We start from the raw sequence: 26,706 nt of genomic DNA on the forward strand, positions 1-26,706 counted from the left end.
ATTTGTCGATAAATGTATACTCCTTGCAAATGATCTCTCCTGGAAATTAATTTCAAAATTTAAAATTGTTGGATCGTTATCCACTCTCAACCAAAGTTCTATATGAAGGCACTCAAATAGGTTCTAATTAGACTGAGAAATTGATCAAATAATTTACTCCTGACCACTTCTAACATGGGAATGCCTCGGCCTATTCAAATGTATTAGTTTTGTTAAAAACTATTCAGATTTAATTTAAACTGCCTTGTTAAAACCCCCATGGTTGAATCAAAACTGAATGTGAGTTCCAATATCAGCTATATTAGTAGCAAAACATATGTGACTGGGCGAGATACAGACCACAGGGTTGAAAAGTTCTACCATTAGGAGTCATAGTTGAGAACAAATAATTTAGACCTGTTCGCAACAGTCTTACATTAGGAAACAAATTACTGGAAGAAGTAATTTTCCCTTTTCTACCCTTGTGACAGTTTAGCAAAATCTTATCTTTTTCCTAAATTCAATTTTCAACTGCTGACCACAATATTTGCAAGGCAGTTGAAAATAGCAGGGAAACAACAACTGGCCCTTGGACCTCCAAAGCCTGCCTGATGTGACCAGTACTCCTAGCTCAAACTGGTGGGAAGCTGGTTGCATATGCTCCCAGGCTGATTGTCGGATCCTGTTTGCAAATTCCAAGTATAAACAGGTGTAGTGTGCACATTGTACACTCTACCCATTTGTACCAGATGGTGGAAATTAGATTGCGTCTGAATTAGGGTGTAATCCCGGTGCAACAACACATGCCTAATGAGGCTGGTAGCAGAACCACGGCAAATTGGACCACCAGCCTCATTAAGGGGACGCACAATGACTGGCAGCAGCGGCTGGTTTAATGTGGACCCAGGAGGAGCACAGCTGCTCTTCCTGGCTCCACGATAAGGTATGTAAAAAACATAAAACTTACCTTTTGGGTGACAGCCTCCAGCGGCCCCTTTTAAGAGCTGAATGCCTGAGTAAACTGACCTTAGCATGCAGTGCAGTCAGTCGCAAATCAATTTCTTAATCATGTTTTGGGGAATTTTATGTAGATCCAGGAAGAGTAGAAATGATAAAAATGCTACAGTCCCTTGCCGGTCGCTAAGTAGCTTCCACCACCACCGCCCTGCTCACCACCCCCCACTGAAGATTTCAGGCAATGCAGCAGACTCATTGCTAACTTTTCACCCTTTTTTGGGTATATGTTTAAAACGCCCCCAATGTGTCGCTATATCACAAAGATCAAAAACTCAAAGTGTGATTAACTCCGGTTGCAAAACCCACTTCTTAGTACAATAAATATCAATATGCTGCAAATAATGATATTGTTCTCTCTTATACATTCACCTTAGTCCCTAGTTTCAAAATCTAATACTATAGATATTTGAAGCACAGATTTCTTTATATTTATATCAGGCCCCAAGATGAAGATGAAGGAACTAAAGATACCTTCAAAAAGAAGTTCCTGGATCCTCAAAGTCTCTCACCAATGCACATTTCAAGAAAAAAGCGACAGCAGAAATTGTTATTGGATCACAGCTCTGGAAAATTGAAGGTAAATTGTTACAAAATATATCGTCAATTCGTATGGCACAGTGATAACAATTTTAAGTTTCTACAGAGTTCTGTACTTGAAAAAAATCAATATACCTGTACTTTCAAAGTTAAGTTAATTTAAAAGCCTTGGCTATCCAGCGTGAACACCATCACCTGAGAAGTGGGATTCAAGATCAAGGGCATTTCCCAAATGATGATATTCACATGGATAACCAAAGCCTGATGTACCTTTCCCTAATTGTTTGTAAGAATTAAAAATTTAGCCCTCCTGAAATTAGGTTCTAACAACAAATTATCCATATCACCTCTGCATTGAAATTTAACAATGTGATGATCACTATTGGCCAGGTACTTTTTCAAGTTGAGATCAGTTATTATCTCCAAATCCCTACTCAGTATTAAATCTAATAATTGAGGTACTGAGGTATTTTCCCAAACATACTGAGTAAGAAAACGGTCATTAAAATATTAACCAATAATTCCATCATACCTTCCTCCACATTTGGCTGCCCTGTATCGGACTGCTCAATGTAAGGATTGTTAAAATCCCCTATGATAACAGCACTACAATGTCCTGCTATACTTTGATTTGTTCAGAATATTCCCTGTTCTCTTTTACCCCTTGCCCCCAAAACCTAAACAACAAGCTGGGACTAATCCAAGGCATGCCTGTACGCAAATCATGCTTCCTGCTGACCAATGTTTTCCCTCTCAGTTACAGCTATATTATTTTTTATATGTAAAGCTATACTTCCTACTTTCTGGCTAAAACTTTATTTATAAATATCTTATAACCTTTGATATGTCCTTACAATACAGTATAAATGCACACAAGGCCCATACTTGAGAGAAGGTCATTCTGTGACCAGTTACCTTTATTACCAAGACCTCAAGTGATGAAGGTGGGTAGAGCTTCCCCTTTTATACCTGAAAGTCCAGGTTAGGAGTGTCTCCCACAAGTTCGCCCCTTGTGGTCAATGTTCTCAAGGTGTACAACTTAGGTCAGCTTATACATGGGTTACAATGATAGTTGAATACATGACATCACCTCCCCCCCAAAGTCTTATTGGGATCACAGGTTAAGTCTCTCTGGTGGTTTACGCTCCCTTGTAGAACGCCTGAGTTGGGGCTCCGGTTGTTGGGCGCTGGCCTGAGTGTCTGCTGTTTGCGGTGCCTCAGACCTGTCCGGACTGCCCACAGTGACTGGGCTGTCCTCCACTTGGTTCTGGTGTTCAGTCACCTGTGGTGGAGTAAACTCTACGTCGTGTTCTTCCTCTGCTTCTTCTATGGGGTTGCTGAACATCCTTTTAGTTTGATCCACGTGTTTGCGGCAGATTTGTCCATTGATAAGTTTAACTACCAAAACCCTATTCCCCTCTTTGGCAATCACAGTGCCTGCAAGCCATTTGGGCCCTGCAGCGTAATTAAGGACAAAAACAGGGTCATTGACATCAATACATCGTGCCCTCGCATTCCTGTCATGGTAGTCACATTGTGACTGACGCCTGCTCTCAACAATTTCTTTCATAGTAGGGCGTGTAAGGGATAACTGGTTTTGAGCATCCTTTTCATTAGCAGCTCTGCGGGTGGAACCCCTGTGAGCGAGTGTGGTCGGGATCTGTAGGCCAACAGGAGGCATGATAATCGGCTTTGTAGGGAACCCCCTTGGATTCTGAGCATCCCCTGCCTGATTATCTGCACTGCTCGTTCCGCATGGCCGTTTGAGGCCGGCTTGAACGGTGCCGTTCTGACATGGTTGATTCCATCGCCTGCCATGAAGTCCTGGAATTCAGTGCTTGTGAAGCACGGGCCATTGTCGCTGACCAAGACATCCGGTAGACCATGGACGGCGAACATTGCCCGTAGACTTTCTACAGTGGCAGAGGATGTGCTTGAATTTAAAATGTCACACTCAATCCATTTGGAGTAGGCGTCTACTACAACCAAAAACATTTTTCCCATGAAAGGACCTGCGTAGTCCACATGGATGCGTGACCAAGGCTTGGCGGGCCATAGCCAGGGGCTAAGGGGGGCTTTCCTGGGTGCGTTGCCCAGCTGAGCACATGTGTTGTACCTGCGAACATGAAGTTCCAGATCTGCATCTATCCCTGGCCACCAAACGTGTGACCTGGCAATTGCCTTCATCATGACAATGCCCGGGTGCTCATTGTGAAGTTCTCTGATAATCACCTCTCCGCCCATCTGGGGCATGACTACTCGGTTTCCCCTCAGTAGGCAATCGGCCTGAATCGAGAGTTCATCCTTGCGCCTATGAAACGGTTTAAATTCCTCAGGGCATGCCCCGTATGTGGATGGCCAGTCCCCATTCAGGACACATTTCTTGACTAAAGACAGTAGCGGGTCTTTATTTGTCCAGACTTTAATCTGACGGGCTGTCACAGGTGAGCCTTCGCTTTCGAAAGCTTCAACAGCCATGACCATCTCAGCATCATGCTCAGTTGCCCCCTCGGTGGTGGCTAGTGGGAGCCTGCTGAGTGCATCGGCGCAGTTTTCAATGCCCGGTCTGTGCCGAATTGTGTAGTCATAGGCGGTTAACGTGAGTGCCCATCTCTGTATGCGGGCCGATGCATTCGCATTTATGGCCTTGTTGTCGGCCAAAAGGGACATTAGGGGTTTGTGATCTGTCTCCTGCTCAAATTTCGTGCCAAACAGGTACTGGTGCATTTTTTTTACTGCATATACATATGATAGCACTTCCTTTTCTACCATCCCGTAGCCCCTTTTTGCCCGGGACAGACTTCTGGAGGCATAAGCTACCGGCTTGAACTGACCATTGGCATTCACATGCTGCAACACACACTCGACCCCATAGGACGACGCATCGCACGTTAAAACAAGTTTCTTACACGGGTCATATAACGTTAACTGTTTGTTGGAGCATAACAAATTGCGTGCTCTATCAAAAGCCCTTTCCTGGCTGTTCCCCCAGACCCAATCGCGACCTTTGCGTAGGAGCACGTGTAGCGGCTTTAACAGCGTGCCCAATTTGGGAAGAAAGTTACCAAAATAGTTCAGGAGCCCTAGGAACGAATGAAGCTCCGTCGTGTTACGGGGTCTGGGTGCTCTCTGGATCGCTTCCGTTTTGGACGCAGTAAGTCTGATCCCGTCTGCTGCTATCCTCCCCAGGAATTCTACCTCTGGAGCTAAGAAGACGCACTTTGCCTTTTTCAGTCGCAGCCCTACCCGGTCCAGCCTGCGTAGCACCTCCTCCAGGTTGTGGAGGTGTTCTTCAGAATCGCGACCCGTGATGAGGATGTCGTCTTGAAAAACCACCGTCCTTGGAATCGACTTGAGGAGGCTTTCCATATTTCACTTAAAGATCGCGGCGGCCGAACGAATCCCAAACAGACATCTGTTGTATTCAAACAACCCCTTGTGTGCCATGATGGTGGTCAGCTTCTTCGACTCACTCGCCAGCTCCTGGGTCATGTAAGCTGAGGTCAGGTCCAATTTTGAAAAAGGTTTGCCACCGGATAGCGTTGCAAAGAAGTCCTCCGCTCTCGGTAGCGGGTACTGGTCTTGGAGTGACACCCGATTGATGGTGGCCTTGTTATCGGCACATATCCTTACCGACCCATCCGCCTTGAGCACTGGCATGATCGGGCTCGCCCAGTCACTGAATTCGACTGGCGAGATGATGCCTTCCCTCAGCAGGCGGTCCAATTCGCATTCTATTTTTTCCCGCATCACGTACGGCACCACTCCGGCCTTGTGGTGTACTGGCCTGGCGTCCGGGTTTATGTGAATCACTACCTTGGACCCCATGAAAGTGCCAATGCCAGGTTGAAATAATGAGTCAAATTTGTCCAGGACCTGTGAACATGATACTCGCTCTACAGAAGAAATTGCATTGACATCGCCCCACTTCCAGTTCATGACAGCAAGCCAACTCCTCCCCAGCAGTGTGGGACCATCCCCCGGGACAATCCAGAGTGGCAACCTGTTCTCCGAATCTTTGTGGGTCACAACTACCGTGGCGCTGCCTAGCACCGGAATGATGTACATGTCCGTAGCTGTGCGTCAATCGGCAATAATTTTGGCCTCCTGGCCTTGGACACCCACAACCTTTCGAACTGTTTGATACTCATCAAGGACTGGCTGGCCCCCGTGTCTAGCTCCATTAATACTGGGATGCCATTGAGGAGCACTTTCATCATTATCGGTGGCGTCCTGGTATATGATCTGTATATGTGCTCCACATGTACTCGCTGAACTTCAGCTTCCAGCGATTTCCCCCAGTATTCATTTGGCCTTGTAGGGCTTACATCAGGCCCGTCCTCCTCATACATCAACCTGGCTGCAGGTTTCCTGCACATACGCGCCAAGTGACCGCTGACGTTGCAGTTTCTGCAGGTATATTGCTGATACCTGCAAGCTCTGGCTGGGTGTTTGCCTCCACACCTCCAGCATGAGCTGGAGGCCCCGTTATTAGAAACAAAAGGTCCATTACCAGTCGATTGTCTCGGACTGTCTCTGTAACTGTCCTTATGCGCACCATTAACAGGTGTTGATGGCCTCATTACTGGCCGAATTGTCCATTTCGATGGCATGAATCGCCGTTCAGCTAGCCATTGTCTCTGTTGAATTCGACTACATGCTGGGGCATGTCATAGAAATAAGAAATACAGAAACATAGAAAATAGGTGCAGCAGTAGGCCATTCGGCCCTTCGAGCCTGCACCACCATTCAATGAGTTCATGGCTGAACATGCAACTTCAGTACTCCATTCCTGCTTTCTCGCCATATCCCTTGATCCCCCTAGTAGTAAGGACTACATCTAACTCCTTTTTGAATATAATTAGTGAATTGGCCTCAACAACTTTCTGTGGTAGAGAATTCCACAGGTTCACCACTCTCTGGGTGAAGAAGTTTCTCCTCATCTCAGTCCTAAATGGCTTACCCCTTATCCTTAGACTGTGACCCCTGGTTCTGGACTTCCCCAACATTGGGAACATTCTTCCTAACTCTAACCTGTCCAAACCCGTCAGAATTTTAAACGTTTCTATGAGATCCCCTCTCATTCTTCTGAACTCCAGTGAATACAAGCCCAGTTGATCCAGTCTTTCTTGATATGTCAGTCCCGCCATCCCGGGAATCAGTCTGGTGAACCTTCGCTGCACTCCCTCAATAGCAAGAATGTCCTTCCTCATGTTCGGAGACCGATTGCCCTTGTCTGCCGAGAGAACTGTGTGCCGCATTAACAATGTTGACTCCCTGGTCGTTTGCCGCATTTGAGCCAAGGTTTTTGTCATACATCATTCTGGTCTCTTCCTCCCCTGAGATAAATGTCTGAGCTATCAGAGCTGCCGCTTCCAAGGTCAAGTCTTTGGTCTCAATCAGTTTCCTGAAAACTCCAGCGTGCCCGATGCCCTCAATAAAAAAGTCTCGCAGCATCTCCGCTCTGCATGCATCTGGGAACTTACATAGGCTCGCCAGTAGCCGGTGATCTGCCACGAAGTCTGGAACGCTTTGCCCTTTTCGCCGCCAGTGCATGTAAAACCGGTGTCTCGCCATGTGCATGCTGCTCGCTGGTTTAAGGTGTTACCCGATCAACTTACTGAGTTCTTCGAACGTCTCGTCCGCTGGCTTCTCTGGCGCTGGAAGGTCCTTCATCAGGGAGTACGTTCTGGATCCACAAACCGTCAGGAGATGAGCCCTGCGTTTGTCGGCCGAATCCTGTCCCAACCATTCCTTAGTGACAAAACTTCGCTGTAGTCTCTCAGTAAAGTCGTCCCAATCATCACCGAAACAGTACCTCTCTTCTGTGCTGCTAGTGGCCATGCTCACGTGGTTTAAATCCCAGTTTCTCGTCGCCAATGATACGTCCTTATGATACAGTATAAATGCACATGAGGCCCATACTTGAGAGAAGGTCACTCTGTGACCAGTTATCTTTATTACCAAGACCTTAAGTGATGAAGGTGGGTGGAGCTTCCCCTTTTATACCTGCAAGTCCAGGTTAGGAGTATCTCCCACAAGTTCGCCCCTTGTGGTCAATGTTCTCAAGGTGTACAGCTTAGGTCAGCTTATACATGGGTTACAATGATAGTTGAATGCATGACATCCTTCACCTGAACTCATAATTATATTTAGATTCTCTGTGAAAGCATGCGTCTGTAATTCGTGTATTTTATTTTTGTTTATGTTCTATTTTGTTTGTAAGTGACATTTACCACAAAATAATTGTTAATTTCTGACAAGTGCCCCCTTTTACAAGGAGGCACCACTAAAACAATAGTTCATAACAAAGTAAAAATTTGTGCAACTTTAGAAGATTATACTACTTTGATAGTCAATAAAATATGTCCAGCAGTACCCATCGGTTGCGAATCGCACGAAGCAAACTGGTGGATACTGTGTGATCCCACTCCACAGCATTTTATTTCTAACATTTCGAGCATTAGTAAAAAAAACTATTACTATCTGCTGTACAACCTTGTACAGTAACTAGTGGAACTATATTCATTTTGAGCTACCATGTCCCTGGTACCAACCAATGGCGCTCTGCACATTCGGAGATAGATTTTTTTATTCGTTACTCGCATGTGGCCATCGCTGGCAAGGCCAGCATTTATTGCCCATCTCCAATTGCCCTTGAGAAGGTGGTGGTGAACCACCTTCTTGAACCGCTACAAATCTTGTGGTGAAGTTACTCCCACAGTGCTGTTAGGGAGGGAGTTCCAGGATTTTGACCCAGCGACAATGAAGGAACATAAGAACATAAGAACATAAGAATTAGGAACAGGAGTAGGCCATTTAGCCCCTCGAGCCTGCTCCGCCATTCAACAAGATCATGGCTGATCTGGCCGTGGACTCAGCTCCACTTACCCGCCCGCTCCCCATAACCCTTAATTCCCTTATTGGTTAAAAATCTATCTATCTGTGATTTGAATACATTCAATGAGCTAGCCTCAACTGCTTCCTTGGGCAGAGAATTCCACAGATTCACAACCCTCTGGGAGAAGAAATTCCTTCTCAACTCGGTTTTAAATTGGCTTCCCTGTATTTTGAGGCTGTGCCCCCTAGTTCTTGTCTCCCCGACCAGTGGAAACAACCTCTCTGCCTCTATCTTGTCTATCCCTTTCATTATTTTAAATGTTTCTGTAAGATCACCCCTCATCCTTCTGAACTCCAATGAGTAAAGACCCAGTCTACTCAATCTATCATAAGGTAACCCCCTCATCTCCGGTATCAGCCTAGTGAATCGTCTCTGTACCCCCTCCAAAGCTAGTATATCCTTCCTTAAGTAAGGTGACCAAAACTGCATGCAGTACTCCAGGTGCGGCCTCACCAATACCCTGTACAGTTGCAGCAGGACCTCCCTGCTTTTGTACTCCATCCCTCGGCGATATAGTTCCAAGTTAGGATGGTGTGCAAATTGGAGGGAAGCTTGCCAGTGATGGTGTTCCCATGCACCTCCTGCCCTTGTCCTTCTAGGTGGTAGAGGTCACGGGTTTGGGAGGTGCTGCCAAAGAAGCTTTGGCAAGTTGCTGCAGTGCATTTTGTAGATGGTACACACTGGAGCCATGGTGCGCAGTAGTGGAGGGAGTAAATGTTTAAGGTGGTGGATGGGATGCCAATCAAGTGGGCTGCTTTGTTCCTGGAATGTGTTAAGCTTCTTGAGTGTTGTTGGAGCTGCACTCATCCAGGCAAATAAAGAGTATTCCATCTCACTCCTAACTTGTGCCATATATATGGTGGAAAAGCTTTTGGGAGTCAGGAGGTGAGACACACACTGCAGAATACCTAACCTTTGACCTGCTCTTGTAGCCACAGTATTTATGTAGCTGGTCCAGTTACGTTTTTGGTTAATGGTGACTCACCTCCGCCCCCCCAGAATGTTTTTGGTGGATGATTCGGCGATGGAAATGTCATTGAATGTCAAGGGCAGTGGCTGGACTCTCACTTGTCTTTTAGCCCCCAGCCCATTCAAGTAAACCAACATTTCTTGTAAAGTTTTGCTTACCCAGAATATCTCCCCTAATTATCTACAAACATTAAACTTTTTTCTTTACTGCATGATTCCAGCCAATCATTAAAATCAGTGATCGTACTGTTCTTATCTGATGTACCACTGATAACCGTCAACGGACCTCTAACTCTTGATCTTAAATTTTCTGAGAATTCTCCAATAATTTTCCTTTAAGATGACCAACTTTCTGTTCAATATATAATTTGTTTCAATATGTGAAGCAATTATAGTTCCCATACTTTCTCCCTTCATTACGTCAACTATCCTATTGTCCATGCCGTTAATCCCAGCCCCAGCAAAATCCTAAGGAGCTGCAATTGCCCCTTTCCTTAAGACCTGTTACCACCACAAATCGACGGGCACGCTGCAGAGAGGAGTGGCCGCCGACTTTTCGTGGAATGGCCGCTGATAGCCCAATTGCTCTTTCGAAGTTTTCAGCGGTGGCTCGATATCCCCTGCACCCCTCCCCCCTCATACCTCTTCGCTGCTGCCGATCCATGTTAAATGCATCATCACCTTGTGTACCGCCGATCTACCCCATCCCCCCGCCCCCACCGACGGCGACATTCCCCTCTGAAAATCTTTGTCCCGCCCGGCGGGCCAAACCCTGTTTTTTCCCCAGTGGTTCAATGAGGCTGTGGCCTTCTGCAATGGCGGTGCGGCTTCCCTTAAAGGGAAGGATGCACTGCTGCTGCCGCCATGTTATTTTTTGTCGGCCGACTACCATGTCGGCCTGACAATTATGCCCCTGGGTTCAACCGGGCCGCCAATAGGCAGCCTGCCACCCTCAGTGGGCCGAAGTTTTGATATCGCGAAGGCGCTCCCATTTAAGTGAAGGAGAGAACCGTGGTGTATCGGCGCGTGATGACGTCATCGCGGCACTCGCTCCGCACCACCGGCGCGTATCCGCCCCTCTCATGTAGTCACCGCCTCCATTAAGAGCGACTTCTGGATCCGAATGAAAAGAAACAACAAAGAGCAGAATTTCGCACAAAAGGCGACCTCAACCACAGCTGCGGTAAAAACCAATGTACCGTCAGGGGGCAATTTCTATTCTTAGGGGTCCAACCGAAAGAAATTTTCAAGAATAAAGATCTGTTCAGCCCATCAGGCTTTCTATCAATTAGATCTTTTTTTAGGATCGAATCTCACATTTTGACATTGTTTTCCTGTCCCCAAACAATATTCTTCTGATTTTTGATGAATCAAGGAATCCAATTCCATTTAAAATATTTTGATCGAGTTAGTGGGGCCGAATCTCAACACTCACCGCCCGCTGCTGCCGAGTGCCACCCACTGCCGCCGACATTCCTCCTAAAGATCCATCCAGTGCCACTTTCGGGGTGGCCTGGAGCAGGCGGGAGAGGAGAGCCGCCGGGAACCGCCCGCTGACATCAGCGGGCAGCCGAGTGGCGCAACAGAACTCCGGCCCGCCGAGCTCCCAGATTCCTGCAGGTGGGAGTCAGCGGCAGGCGGCGGCAGAACGGAGGTGGACCGCTGCATGGGGACTGGTCTGCCCCTGACGGTATGAAGAACCAGAAAAAAAAATAAGTGAACATTTTAAATTTTTTTTTTCAACACTGACTTACCTGGATGGGGTCCCCTGAAGGTCTTTGGATACTTTTTTTTATTTTTTACTGTTGTTTTTTTTCTCAGCTCTCCATGGGCCCGACTCCATCCCCGGCGGCACTTGGGTGGCAAGCACCTCTGCCGCCGAGAATGAGACCTCCCGCCCGCTGCCGTCCAGATTGGCGGTGTACATTATCGTTCGAGGGACCTCGGCCATGAATATCCCACCCAAAGTGCCATCCGGTACCTCGGCGGCCATCGGCAGCACGTTGGGCGGCACTTGGGCGGGCTTAGGCCTTGATGAAAATCGGCCCCAGTATTTACTGCACTAGGTAAGAGATTATTCTGTTATTTAATAATGCATGATTGAAGGCATATTCCCTGCTTCTCCTAGTCTGATGTTACACAAACCAACTTCACTATATCCACTGTATCCGGTCATTTTATTACTTATTTAAAAAGTATTGTACATCTTCTACCTACGCCATTTTTCCTTTTTATAAGAGTAGATTTAATTTAGTCTTGCTTCATAACTCAGTCGTCCAGCAACATTGATTAATGTGATATATTGAGGAGTAGAGAACAAGTCACATTCTTCACAAAATAAGATCGTAACCCTGTATCATTTCTCAAACTTGTGTGCTGTTCTATAAACTGGGATACTGAAGAGGGAGCAAGGCTTTTATATTCTGTAATTTTGCAACATATTAAAATACAGGTAACATATTGTATCAAAAACTGTCAATGTGGTCCACACAGAGCGGCCTTAAAGGGAGTTGTCTTAAACAGAGTGGTTTATTTGGGAATTTGGAAAGAGTGGGAATTCGGAGAAGGGGGAAGAAAGAGGGGCAGACCGGAGCAGCGGTGGCAGCGAGCGATCGGAGTATAAATTGAGCGGGACGCCCAGAGAAAACGCAGACCGGAGCAGCGGCAGCAGTGAACGGGTGGAGTATAAATTGAGCGGGAGGTCCTGAGACAGTGAAGACTAGAGAAGCGGCAGCAGCGGTGGCAGTGAGCAGGCGGGAGTCGATAGCAACTCAACACAGGATGACATCAGAAACATAGAAACATAGAAAATAGGTGCAGTAGTAGGCCATTCGGCCCTTCGAGCCTGCACCATGATTCAATAAGATCATGGCTGATAATTCACCTCAGTACCCCTTTCCTGCTTTCTCTCCATACCCCTTGATCCCTTTAGCCGTAAGGGCCATATCTAACTCCCTCTTGAATATATCCAATGAACTGGCATCAACAACTCTCTGCGGCAGGGAATTCCACAGTTTTAACAACTCTCTGAGTGAAGAAGTTTCTCCTCAGCTCAGTCCTAAATGGCCTTATCCTTAGACTATATTCCCTGGTTCTGGACTTCCCTAACATTGGGAACATTCTTCCTGCATCTAACCTGTCCAGTCCCGTCAAAATTATATATGTTTCTATGAGATCCCCTCTCATCCTTCTAAACTCCAGTGAATACAGGCCCAGTCGATCCAGTCTCTCCTCATATGTCAGTCCTGCCATCCCGGGAATCAGTCTGGTGAACCTTCGCTGCACTCCCTCAATAGCAAGAACGTCCTTCCTCAGATTAGGAGACCAAAACTGAACTCAATATTCCAGGTGAGGCCTCCCTGCTCCTATACTCAAATCCCCTAGCTATGAAGGCCAACATACCATTTGCCTTCTTCACCGCCTGCTGTACCTGCATGCCAACTTTCAATGACTAATGTACCATGACACCCAGGTCTCGCTGCACTTCCCCTTTTCCTAATCTGCCGCCATTCAGATAATATTCTGCCTTCATGTTTTTGCCACCAAAGTGGATAACCTCACATTTATCCACGTTATACTGCATCTGCCACGTGTTTGCCCACTCACCTAACCTGTCCAAGTCACCATGCAGCCTTTTAGCGTCCTCCTCACAGCTCACACTGCCACCCAGCTTAGTGTCATCTGCAAACTTGGAGATATTACACTCAATTCCCTCATCCAAATCATTAATGTATATTGTAAATAGCTGGAGTCCCAGCACTGAGCCCTACGGTATCCCACTAGTCACTGCCTGCCATTCTGAAAAGGTCCCGTTTATCCCGACTCTCTGCTTCCTGACTGCCAACCAGTTCTTTATCCATGTCAGTACATTACCCCCAATACCATGTGCTTTAATTTTGCACACCAGTCTCTTGTGTGGGACCTTGTCAAAAGTCTTTTGAAAGTCCATATACACCACATCCACTGGTTCTCCCTTGTCCACTCTACCAGTTACACCCTCAAAAAATTCTTGAAGATTTGCCAAGCAGGATTTCCCTTTCATAAATCCATGCTGTCTTGGGCCGATCTCGTCATTGCTTTCCAAATGTGCTGCTATTTCATCTTTAATAATTGATTCCACATTTTCCCCACTACTGATGTCAGGCTATAATTATCTGTTTTCTCTCTCCCTCCTTCCTTAAAAAGTGGTGTTACATTAGCTATCCTCCAGTCCATAGGAACCAATCCAGAGTCGATAGACTGTTGGAAAATGATCACCATTGCATCCACTATTTCTAGGGCTACTTCCTTAAGTCCTCTGGGATGCAGACCATCAGGCCCTGGGGATTTATCGGCCTTCAATCCCATCAATTTCTCTAACAGAATTTCTCACCTAATAAGGATTTCCTTCAGTTCCTCACTCTAACTAGATCCTCGGTCCCCCAGCATTTCTGGACGGTTATTTGTATCTTCCTTTGTGAAGACAGAACCAAAGTATTTGTTTAACTGGTCTGCCATTTCTTTGTTCCCCATTATAAATTCACCTGAATCTGACTGCAAGGGACCTATGTTTGTTTTCACTTAATCTTTTTCCCTTGACATATCTATAGAAGCTTTTGCAGTCTGTTTTTATGTTCCCAGCAAGCTTCCTCTCATACTCTATTTTCCCCCTCCTAATTTAACCAAAAGTGTGATCGGCTCAAGGGAAGGGGCTGTTTGGTGAGTTGCCTGTGAGTGTTTTTTTTTGTCTTCGCGTGTTAAGGTTATTTCATAGTTTAGTTTATAGTCAATTAACTAGAAGCATGGCAGGGCGGCTCAGTCCCGTGGAGTGCACATCATGTGACATGTGGGAAGTCCTGGATGCTTCATATAGCCTGGATGACCATGTAAGCAGGAGGTGTCCCCAGCTGCAGCAACTTGAGCTCCGCATTTTGAAGCTTGAGCGGCGGCTGGAGTCACTGCGGAACATCCGCGAGACTGACATTTTCATGGACAGCACATTTCTAGAGGTGGTCACCATGCAGTTAAAGAGTGTACGGACAGGGAGAAAGTGGGTGACCAACAGATAGAAGAGGAGGACTAGGCAGGTAGGGCAGGAGGCCCCTGAATGCATCTCGCTCTGCAACCAGTATTCTGTTCTGAGGGCGATGGTGCCTCTGGGGAGTGCAACCAGAGTCAAGTCCATGGCATCATGGGTAGCTCAACTACAGAGGGAGGAGGAAGAAGAGTGGAAGAGCAATAGTGGTAGAGAATTCGATAGTCAGGGGAGCATACAGCCATTTCTGCGGCTGCAGACGTGACTCCAGGATGGTATGTTGCCTCCGGTGTCAGAGTCAAGGATGTCACCAAGTGGCTGCAAGATATTCTGGGGGCAGAGGGTGAACAGCCGGAGGTAGTGGTCCATATTGGTATCAATGACATAGATAGAAAGAGGAATGAGGTCCTGCATGCAGAGTTTAGGGAGCTAGGAGAGAGATTAAAAAGCAGGACCTCAAAGGTAGTAATCTCCAGGTTATTGCTGGTGCCACGTGCTAGTGAGTACAGAAATAGGAGGATAGAGAAGATCAATGCGTGGTTGGAGAGATGGTGCAGGCGGGAGGGCTTTAGATTCCTGAGGCATTGGAATGTTTCTGGGGGAGGTGAGACCTGTACAAGCCGGGCAGGTTGCACTTCAACAGAGCCCGAACCAGTATCCTCGCGGAAGGGTTTGCTAGTGCTGTTGGGGAGGGTTTAAACTAGCTTGGCAGGGCGATGGCAACTGGAGAGAGAAACAAAGCTGGAATTGGGCAGCAGAAAAAGAAAGTGAATTTGGAAGACAGAGGAAACAAGTGCTGGAAGTTAGACAACAAGGAAGTTTGGTACCACTAAATGGTATATACTTCAATGCAAGGATTATAGGGAATAAGGCAGATAAGCTGAGAGCACAGATAGACACTTGGCCGTACAATATTATAGCCATTACTGAGACATGGCTGAAAGAAGGACAGGTATGGCAGCTCAATTTTCCAGGTTACAGGGTTTTCAGATGGGATGGAGAGTGGGGTAAAAAAGGAGGGGTCATCAAACGAGATCATATGGGTTGAATTGAAGAACAAAAAAGGGGCGATCACACTATTGGGAGTATACTATAGACCCCCAAACAGTCAGAGGGAGATAGAAGAATAAATATGTGGGCAAACTGTGGCGAAGTGCAAAAACTAGAGAGCTATAACAGTGGGGTCTTTCAACTACCCTCATATTAACTGGGGGAAAAAGCAGCGTGAATGGTACAGAGGGTGTAGAATTACTAAAATGCATTCAGGAGAACTTCTTTAGCCAGTATGTAACAAGCCCAACAAGAGAGAGGGCGGTTCTGGACTTGGTTTTGGAGAATGAAGAGGGGCAGGTCAAGGGGTATCAGTGGGAGAGCATTTTGGTGCTAGTAATCATAATTCAGTTAGATTTAGGGTAGTTATGGAAAAGGACAAAGTGACTCAGAAACAAAGTTCTCAAATAGGGTAAATCCAGTCTTGCTGAGCTGAGAGGGGATTTGGCCAAGGTGGACTGTAAATGGCTGCTTGATGGTAAATCAGTGTCAGAGCAGTGGGAGACATTCAAGGAGGAGATCTTGTGGGTACAGAGCAAGCATGTTCCCTTAAAAAAAAAAGGGTGGGGCTAACAAATCTAGAGCCCCCTAGATGTCAAGGGACATACAGGGTAAGATAAAGAAAAAAAGCGAAGCTTATGACTGATACTATGAACTCAACACTGCAGAAACTAGAGGACTATAAGAAGTGCAGGGGTGCAATTAAAAAAGATATCAGGAAAGCAAAGAGAGAGCATGAAAGAATGTTGGCAAGTAAAAACCGGGAAAACCCAAAGATGTTTTATAAATACATTAAGATCAAGAGGATAACTAGAGAAAGAGTGGGGTCTATTAGAGACCACAAAGGAAATCTGTGTGCGGAGACAGAATATATGGCGATGCAGAACTTGCAATGAGGGAGGAGGAGTATGAAACATTAGACGAGATAAACATTGTGAGAGAGGAAGTATTAAGGAGCATAGCAGCTTTGAAAGTGGATAAATCCCCAGGCCCAGATGAAATGTATCCCAGGCTGTCAAGAGAAGCAAAAGAGGAAATAGCAGAGGGTCTGACCATCATTTTCCAGTTCTCTCTGGCTACAAGTGTGGTGCTGGAAGACTGCTAATATTGTACCTTTGTTTAAAACGGGAGAAAGGGATAGACCGAGTAATTACAGACCAGTCAGCCGAACGTCAGTGTTGGGAACATTATTGGAAAAATATCCTGAGGGACAGGATAAAGACATGGATTAATCAAGGACAGTCAGCATGGATTTATTGAGGGAAGGTCGTGTTTGATGAGCTTGATTTTAATTTTTCGAGGAGGGAACCAGGAGGGTCGATGAGGACAATGCGTATGATGTAATGTATATGGATTTTAGTAAAGCTTTTGATAAAGTCCCACATGGCAGACTGGTCGCATGGGATCCAGGAAAAGTGGCAAGTTGGATCCAAAATTGGCTCAGAGGCAGGAAGGATGTTTTTATGACTGGAAGGCTGTATCCAATGGGGTTCTGCAGAGCTCAGTGCTGGGTCTCTTGCTTTTTGTGGTATATATCAATGACTTGGACTTGAGTGTTGGGGGTATGATTAAGAAGTTTGTAGATGACACTAAAATAGGCTGTGTGATTGATAATGGAGAAGAAAGCTGCGGATTGTCGGAAGATATCAATGTACTGGTCAGGTGGGTGGAACAATGGCAAATGGAATTCAACCCGGATAAGTGTGAGATAATGCATTTGGGGAGGTCTCGCAAGGCAAGGGAATACACATTAAATGGAACGAAAAGTATAGAGGAACAAAGGGACCTTGGACTGCAGATAGCAAGCCAGGTAGATAATGGTGGTTAAGAAGGATTATGGAATACTTGCCTTTATTAGTCGAGGTATAGAATACAAGAGCAAGGACATTATGCTTGAACTGTATAAAACAGCGGTTAGGCCGCAGCTGGAGTACAGTGTGCAGTTCTGGTCACCACATTACAGGAAAGATGTGATTGCACTGGAAAGGGTGCAGAGAAGATTTACAAGAATGTTGCCTGGACTGGAGAATTTTGGCTATGAGGAAAGATTGGAGATGCTGGGTCTATTTTCTTTGGAACAGAGGAGGCTGAGGGGAGACCTGATTGAGGTGTATAAAATTATGAGGGGCCTGGATAGAGTGGATATGAAGGACCTGTTTCCCTTGGTAGAGGGGTCAACAACCAGGGGACATAGATTTAAAGTAATTGGGGGGAGGTTTATATGGAGATATGAGGGGAAATTTCTTCACCCAGAAAGTAGTGAGGTCTGGAACTCATTGCCTTGACTGTAAGAGTGGTAGAGGCAGAAACCCTCACCACATTTAAAAAATTCTTGGATGTGCACTTAAACTGCCGTAACCTACAGGACTACATACCAAAAGCTGGAAAGTGGGATTAGGCTGGATAGCTCTTGGTCAGCCGGCGCGGACACGATGGGCCGAAATGGTCTCCATCTGTGATGTAAATTTCTATGATCTATGCAGGACTTCTAATGAAGAAAATATCAATACTGTGTTTTATAAAAATAAAAATTGCGTTAAAATTCTTTGATCTCTGCACAAAAACCTTTGTGGATTGCTGACTCGTGACTCTGCTTTTTTATTTGTTTCCTGTTCATCTGCATTTCACTGATACTGGCTACAACTCAGTTTAAGCTTACCAGATATAGCAAGAGACCAATGTGACTAAAAGTGATTTACATCTATGAATGTTCAGTAAAATGCCTCTGAAATCATAAATAATTTATTTTATTGTACAGGAGATTGAGTACCAGGGTTTCAGCCATGGCTCAGTGGTGGTACTCACGCAACTGACTCAGAAAGATATAGGTTCAAATCTGAAATTTAAGCACATAATCTAGGTTCACACTTCAGTGTAGTACTGAAGGAATGCAACACTCTTAAACATGCCGTCTTTTGGATGAGATGTCAAATCAAGGCCCCATCTTCCCTCTCAGGTGAATGTAAGAGATCCCATGATGCTATTTGAAGAGCAGAGGAATTCTCTTGGTGTCTTGGCCAACATTTATCCCACAACCAGCAAAATCAGGTTAATCTGTCATTTGTCTCATTACTGATGCTGGGATCACGTATGCAAATTGGCTGCTGCATCTCCCTACATAACAAAAATTACTATATTTCAAAAGTATTTAATTGGCTATGAAGTGCTTTGGAATATCCTTAGATTGTGAAAAATATATAAATACATGTTCTTTTCTTTTTTTTTGCCAGGACATGAAGTTTCCAGTTAATTTATTCAATCCACATGCTGTAGCCATTATGTTAAATCAGCAATCTGGCAAACTACAAAGTAAAGATCTGCGAAAGGGTAATTCAGTCAGAATTATTATATGTGCCATTTATCTCTAAGTACAAATACAAGTAATTATTTTGTTGTGAGTAGTGGTTCACTAATGCCCTTTAGGGAAAGAAATCTGCTGTCCTTACCTGGTCTGGCCTATATGTGATTCCAGAACCACAGCAATGTGGTTGACTCTTAACTGTTCTTGTAAATGGCCTAGCAAGCCATTTGTAACAAGTCAGTTGTAACAAGCCACTATGAAAAACAATAATCAGAATAAAACAGGACGGACCATCCACCATCGACCTTGGCATGGCTACGGACACGACAGTGACACATCCAGCCTAGTCGACCCTGCAAAGTCCTCATCACTAACATCTGGGGAATTGTGCGAAAATTAGGAGAGCTGTCCCACAGACTAGTCAAGCAACAACCTGACATAGTCATACTCACAGGATCGTACCTTTGCAGCCAATGTCCCAGACTCCTCCATCACCATCCCTGTTTATGATCTGTCACATCGGCAGGACAGACCCACCCGAGGTGGCGACACAGTGGTATACAGTCGGGAGGGAGTGGCCTGGGCGTCCTCAACATTGACTCTGGACCACATGAAGTCTCATAGCTTCAGGTCAAGCATGGGCAAGGAAACCTCGTGCTGATTACCACCCTCAGCTGATGTGTCAGTACTCCTCCATGTTGAACACCATTTGGAAGAAGCACCGAGGGTAGTTAGGGCACAGAATGTACTCTAGGTGGGGGACTTCAATCTGGTTAGGTAGCACCACTACTGACTGAACTGGCCAAGTCCTGAATGACAGCTGCCAGACTGCAGCAGGTGGTGAGAGAACCAACATGAGGGAAAAACCTACTTGACCTCATCTTCACCAATCTACCTGTCGCAGATGCATCTGTCCATGACAGCATTGGTAGTAGTGATCACCGCACAGTCATTGTGGAGATGAAGTCCTGTCTTCACACTGAAGACATACTCCATCATGTTATGTGGCACTACCATCGTGCTAAAGGGGATAGATTCTAAACTGGGCATACATGAGGTGCTGTGGGCCATCAGCAGCAGCAGAATTGTATTCCACCACAATCTGTAACCTCATGGACCGGCATTCTACCATTACCATCAAGCCAGGGGACCAACCCTGATTTAATGAGGAGTGCAGAAGAGCATCTCAGGAGCAGCACCAGGCATACCTAAAAATGAGGTGCCAACCTGGGGAAGCTACATTACAAGACAACATTCATGCTAAGCAGCAGAAGCAGCAGCATGCTATAAACAGAGCTAAGCATTCCCACAATTAACAGATCAGATCAAAGCTCTGCAGTCCTGCCACATCCAGTTGTGAATGGTGGTAGACAATTAAACAACTAACAGGAGGAGGAGGCTCCATGAATATCCCTATCCTCAATGATGGCGGAGCCGAGTATGCAAGTGCAAAAGACAAGGCTGCAACTATCTTCAGCCATAAGTACCAAGTGGATGATCTATATCGGCCTCCTCTGACATCCCCACCATCACAGAAGCCAGTCTTCAGCCAATTCAATTCACTCCACATGATATCCGGAAGTGGCTGAGCACACTGGATGCAGCAAAGGCTATGGGCCCCAACAACATCCCGGCTGTCGTGCTGAAGACTTATGCTCCAGAACTAGCCATGCCTCTAGCCAAGCTGTTCCAGTACAGCTGCAATACTGGCAATATGGAAAACTGCTCAAGTATGTCCTGTCCACAAAAAGCAAGACAAATCCAATTCCCGCCCCATCAGTCTACACTCATCATTAGCAAAGTGATGAAAGATGTCGTCGACAGTGCTATCAAGCGACACATACTCACCAATAATCTGCTCACCGATGCTCAGTTTGGGTTTCGCCAGGACCACTCGGTTCCAGACCTCATTACAGCCTTGGTCTAAACATGGACAAAATAACTGAATTCAATGGGTGAGGTGAGAGTGACTGCACTTGATATCATGGTAGCATTTGACTGAGTGTGGCATCAAGGAGTCCTCGTAAAATTGAAGTCAATGACAATCAGGGGGAAAACTCTCCACTAGCTGCAGTCAAACTTGGCACAAAGGAAGATGATTATGATTGTTGGAGTTCAATCAGCCCAGACCCAGGACATTGCTGCATGAGTTCTTCAGGGCAGTATCCTTGGCCCAACTATTTTCAGCTGCTTTATCGATGACCTTCCCTCCATCATAAGGTCAGAAGTGGGGATGTTCGCTGATGATTGCACAGTGTTCACTTCCATGTGCAACCCCTCAGAAAATGCAGTCCATGCCCACATGCAGCAAGATCTGGATGACATTCAGGCTTGAGCTGATAAGTGGCATGTTACATTTGCACCACCTAAGTGCCAGGAATTGACCATCTCCAACAAGTGAGAGTCGAACCACCTCTCCTTGATATTCAACGGCATTACCATTGTCGAATCCCCCACCATCAACATCCTGGGGGTCACCATTGACCAGAAAATTAACTGGTCCAGCCACATAAATACTGTGGCAACAAGAGCAGGTCAGAGGCTGGGTATTCTGCGGCGAGTGTCTCATCTCCTGACTTCCCAAAGCCTTTCCACCATTTACAAGGCACAAGTCAGGAGTGTAATGGAATACTCTCCACTTGCCTGGATGACTGCAGCTCCAACAATACTCAAGAAGCTCGACACCATCCAGGACAAAGCAGCCCGCTTGTTTGACATCCCATCCACCACCTTCAACATTCACTCCCTCTACCACCGGCGCACCATGGCTGCATTGTGTACCATCTATAAGATGCACTGCAGCAACTTGCCACGGCTTCTTCGGCAGCAACTCCTAAACCCACGACCTCTACCACCTGGAAGGACAAGGGCAGCAGGCACATGAGAACACCATCACCTGCAAGCTCCCCTGCAAGTTACATACCATCCTAACTTGATAATATATCGCCATTCCTTCATCAATGCTGGGTCAAAATCCTGGAACTCCCTAACAGCACTGTGGGAGTACATTCACCAAAAGGACAGCAGTAGTTCAAGAAGGCTGCTCACCAGCACCTTCACTAGGGCAATTGGTGATGTGCAATAAATGCTGGCCTTGCCAGCGATGCCATATCCCAGATCGAATAATAAAAAAAAACACTTCAATCCTCTACCTACTGAATGGGAATAAGGAGTTGCTGTGGATTTGAATTGACAGGACTGCATTAATGTTCCAGGAGTCTTCCAATCAGGCTCATAAGTAGATACTGGGGCTGAATTGCACACGTGCCGGTAGGGACCCCGCAAGTTCCGGGTTTGGGCATGCGCCTAAACCCGGAACTTGCGAACTGTCAAGAATCCTCTTGCTAGATCTGTCAGAAATGGACATTTGCTGGCGGAGTGTTGCCCAGCGAATGCCCGTATAATTCTTACAGTGTAAGACTTTAAAGGACAGAAAAATAAATTTTTTCAATAATTTAAACATTTAAAACCTGTGAAATAAGGTAAGTTTATTTTTAGACTCTTTGAAATATGTAAATTTATTTTCAAAAAATTCCATTTTGATTAATTTTAAATATGTGATGTTTTTAAAATTTATTTTAAGTGTTTGTATATTTTTGGGAGTATTCCCATTCATACTTATAAATCACCTCCTAATTTTTCCTTTTGCTTGGTATCTGTTTTTTAATTACATCTCTGAGACACATTCTTTAAAATGTTTTTCTACGTTAAAGACACTATATAAATGCAAGTTGTTATTGTTGTTCTTAATAATGAGTCCATAATCATGACATGTTAGCTGTGGCTCAGTGGGTAGCACACTCCAGGGACTTGAGCTCATAAATAAATCTAGGCTGACACTCCAGTGCAGTGCTGAGGGAGTGCTGCATTGTCGGAAGTGCTGTCTTTTGGATGAGATGTTAAACTGAGTTAAACGTTAAACGTCTGCTCTCTCAGGTGGACGTAAAAGATCCCATGGCACTATTTTGAAGAAGAGCAGGGGAATTATCCCCAATGTCCTGGACAATATTAATTCCTCAATCAACATCACTAAAACAGATTATCTGGACATTATCACATTGCTGTTTGTGGGAGCTTGCTGTGTGCAAATTGGCTGCCGCATTTTCCACATTACAACAGTGACTACACTCCAAAAATATTTTGTTTGCTGTAAAGCATTTGGGACATCCAGTGATCATGAAAAGCAAAAATCATGGGATTTTTGTAGGTAAAGTTGGTAAAAAAATAATTGTAAATGTTAGAACAGAAGACATGGCTAAGATTGTGAAATTCAGTACATTGTTAGTCTGTCGCGCAAACTTATTTCTGACACTCCATGGCACTGCTCATAACTATGCTGCACCTGCATTACTTCTAACAAATAAAAGCAGACATGGACACCTGCGACTAAAAGATGCTTTCTGGAGTTAAATGTAACTGCTCAGGTTCAGATAATGGGTAAAACCTCTCGATTAGGCACTCTGAAGAGGCTGATCAGTTAATACCAAATTATGTGTTGGGGAAGTTGGTGAGGCATACCCTATTTTTGAGTTTTGAGAGCATCCATCACACCTCAAATGTCACACTTTAAATTGCCAAAATATTTTAAAAAACAGAATAAAAGACTGTCATTTTGTGCTGCTACCAGAAATTTACGAGCTTTTTCCAAAATGCCAGTTATTCCATGCTGCTTTCTTCTGATTTGGAGTCAAAAATGTACTTGCAAACTGAAAACTTCTATAACCAACAGCAGTTAAATTCAAGTTGAAATCAGACATGTGCTTATTTACAGGAATTAAGCTTTATGGTCTTAAAGGAACAGTTCAGATTAAATGTTGCTCTTCTTCAGCAGCATAATACATTTCCTGATTTCTACAATCCAACTTCAGAGCTTTTGGTATTTTCCTAGTAATGCTAAATATGGGGTTAGTCCCATTTATTGATTCCTAGTGCCTTTGTTGTTGTTTTGATGGGTTTTACTTGCCTAGGCTACTCATCTGGACATAGGTTGATTTGAATCTGTTGTAAGCTTGAGGAAGCTCTTCAACTAAAGCAAAATTATCCTTTTCAGGATATGTCATTTTATTTGGAAAAATCAGTAAAACTGCTCTGCTCCACTCTTGTGCTATTAGCAGATATGGTAAACAAAGACATTCCAGACAACAATAAATATCAAGAACATAAGAAAAAGGAGCAGGAGTAGGCCATACGGCCCCTCGAGCCTGCTCCGCAGCCTACTCAAGTCAGGATAAATGTCAAGAAAAAGCCTGGACATGATTGAGCTTCAACTCAATTATTGTGTCTACAAAAGCTATTTAATTCAGTGCTCCACTAGCACTGTAATTTGATGAGAAGGACCGGCTAAAGCAGGAAAAATTTTCCATGATGTAAGATGGTACAACAATGAATTCTGTTAGGTCCTGCTCATACACACACACATTAGGTCTACTGTCCCAGGTATAGCTAATGAGAAATGAATAAAGAACAGTGCTTTAAGCTTAGATAGAGTTGTGCCAAACCTTATGATTACCTTCCATAGTTCTGTCAAACCAGTTTCTCCCTCCACAAAAGTGCCATATCAGCATCCCCCATTTTGCCAAACTCCAGACTGTATGAATCTCAAACCTCAGGACCCCAATTTTAGCTCTGTCAAATGCTTAGACCGATACCTACCAAACTGCACTAAAGTGCAACTAAACTCAATTCCCCTCCCCAGCACTGCTAAATGTTAGATATCTATCTCCAACTTGTACACATTACGTACCTGCTCAACTCCTGTATCTTTCCCTCCGTTCCACTCTCAATTCACCTCAACCTTAATCTTCCATCAACTCCCACTCCCTCAAAGACTAGGGGAGAGGCCATCTTAGACTGGGTGTTGTATAATGAGAGAGGATTAATTAGCAATCTCGTTGTGCGAAGCCCCTTGGGGAAGAGTGACCATAATATGGTGGAATTCTGCATTAGGATGGAGAATGAAACAGTTAATTCAGAGACCATGGTCCAGAACTTAAAGAAGGGTAACTTTGAAGGTATGAGGTGTGAATTGGCTAGGATTGATTGGCGAATGATACTTGACGGGTTGACTGTGGATGGGCAATGGCAGACATTTAGAGACCACATGGATGAACTACAACAATTGTACATTCCTGTCTGGTATAAAAATAAAAAAGCGGAGGTGGGTCAACCGTGGCTATCAAGGGAAATCAGGGATAGTATTAAAACCAAGGAAGTGGCATACAAATTGGCCAGAAATAGCAGCGAACCCGGGGACTGGGAGAAATTTAGAACTCAGCAGAGGAGGACAAAGGGTTTGATTAGGGCAGGGAAAATGGAGTACGAGAAGAAGCTTGCAGGGAACATTAAGACGAATTGCAAAAGTTTGTAAAGAGAAAAAGGTTAGTAAAGACAAATGTAGGTCCCCTGCAGTCAGAATCAGGGGAAGTCATAAAGGGGAACAAAGAAATGGCGGACCAATTGAACAAGTACTTTGGTTCGGTATTCACTAAGGAGGACACGAACAACATTCCGGATATAAGAAGGGTCAGAGGGTCTAGTAAGGAGGAGGAACTGAGGGAAATCCTTATTAGTCAGGAAATTGTGTTGGGGAAATTGATGGGATTGAAGGCCGATAAATCTCCAGGGACTGATGGACTGCATCCCAGAGTACTTAAGGAGGTGGCCTTGGAAATAGCGGATGCATTGACAGTCATTTTCCAACATTCCATTGACTCTGGATCAGTTCCTATGGAGTGGAGGGTAGCCAATGTAACCCCACTTTTTAAAAAAGGAGGGAGAGAGAAAACAGGGAATTATAGACCGGTCAGCCTGACATCGGTAGTGGGTAAGATGATGGAATCAATTATTAAGAATGTCATAGCAGCGCATTTGGAAAGAGGTGACATGATAGGTCCAAGTCAGCATGGATTTGTGAAAGGGAAATCATGCTTGACAAATCTTCTGGAATTTTTTGAGGATGTTTCCAGTAGAATGGACAAGGGAGAACCATTTGATGTGGTATATTTGGACTTTCAGAAGGCTTTCGACAAGGTTCCACACAAGAGATTAATGTGCAAAGTTAAAGCACATGGGATTGGGGGTAGTGTGCTGACATGGATTGAGAAATGTTTGTCAGACAGGAAGCAAAGAGTAGGAGTAAATGGGTACTTTTCAGAATGGCAGGCGGTGAGTAGTGGGGTACCGCAAGGTTCTGTGCTGGGGCCCCAGCTGTTTACACTGTATATTAATGATTTAGACGAGGGGATTAAATGTAGTATCTCCAAATTTGCGGATGACACTAAGTTAGGTGGCAGTGTGAGCTGCGAGGAGGATGCTATGAGACTGCAGAGCGACTTGGATAGGTTAGGTGAGTGGGCAAATGCATGGCAGATGAAGTATAATGTGGATAAATGTGAGGTTGTCCACTTTGGTGGTAAAAACAGAGAGACAGACTATTATCTGAATGGTGACAGATTAGGAAAAGGAGAGGTGCAACGAGACCTGGGTGTCATGGTACATCAGTCATTGAAGGTTGGCATGCAGTTACAGCAGGCGGTTAAAAAAGCAAATGGCATGTTGGCCTTCATAGCGAGGGGATTTGAGTACAGGGGCAGGGAGGTGTTGCTACGGTTGTACAGGGCCTTGGTGAGGCCACACCTGGATTATTGTGTACAGTCTTGGTCTCCTAACCTGAGGAAGGACATTCTTGTTATTGAGGGAGTGCAGCGAAGGTTCACCAGACTGATTCCCGGGATGGTGGGACTGATCTATCAAGAAAGACTAAATCAACTGGGCTTGTATTCACTGGAGTTCAGAAGAATGAGAGGGGACCTTATAGAAACGTTTAAAATTCTGATGGGTTTAGACAGGTTAGATGCAGGAAGAATGTTCCCAATGTTGGAGAAGTCCAGAACCAGGGGTCACAGTCTAAGGATAAGGGGTAAGCCATTTAGGACCGAG

General features: G+C 45.1%; 1 protein-coding gene across 4 annotated transcripts in view; it reads left to right on the forward strand.

Moving 5' to 3' along the window:
- cfap221 (cilia and flagella associated protein 221) overlaps positions 1 to 26,706 on the forward strand; it is a 431,960-nt gene that overhangs the window by 195,197 nt on the left and 210,057 nt on the right. For all 4 annotated transcript variants that reach the window (XM_070874512.1, XM_070874515.1, XM_070874508.1 and 1 more), the window contains exons 9-10: positions 1,435 to 1,573; positions 18,698 to 18,794. In XM_070874512.1, the coding sequence (XP_070730613.1) occupies positions 1,435 to 1,573; positions 18,698 to 18,794 (236 nt within the window). The remainder of the gene's footprint in view (positions 1 to 1,434; positions 1,574 to 18,697; positions 18,795 to 26,706) is intronic.

Source organism: Pristiophorus japonicus, chromosome 3 (assembly GCF_044704955.1).
Source record: "Pristiophorus japonicus isolate sPriJap1 chromosome 3, sPriJap1.hap1, whole genome shotgun sequence".
Lineage (NCBI taxonomy): Eukaryota > Metazoa > Chordata > Chondrichthyes > Pristiophoridae > Pristiophorus > Pristiophorus japonicus.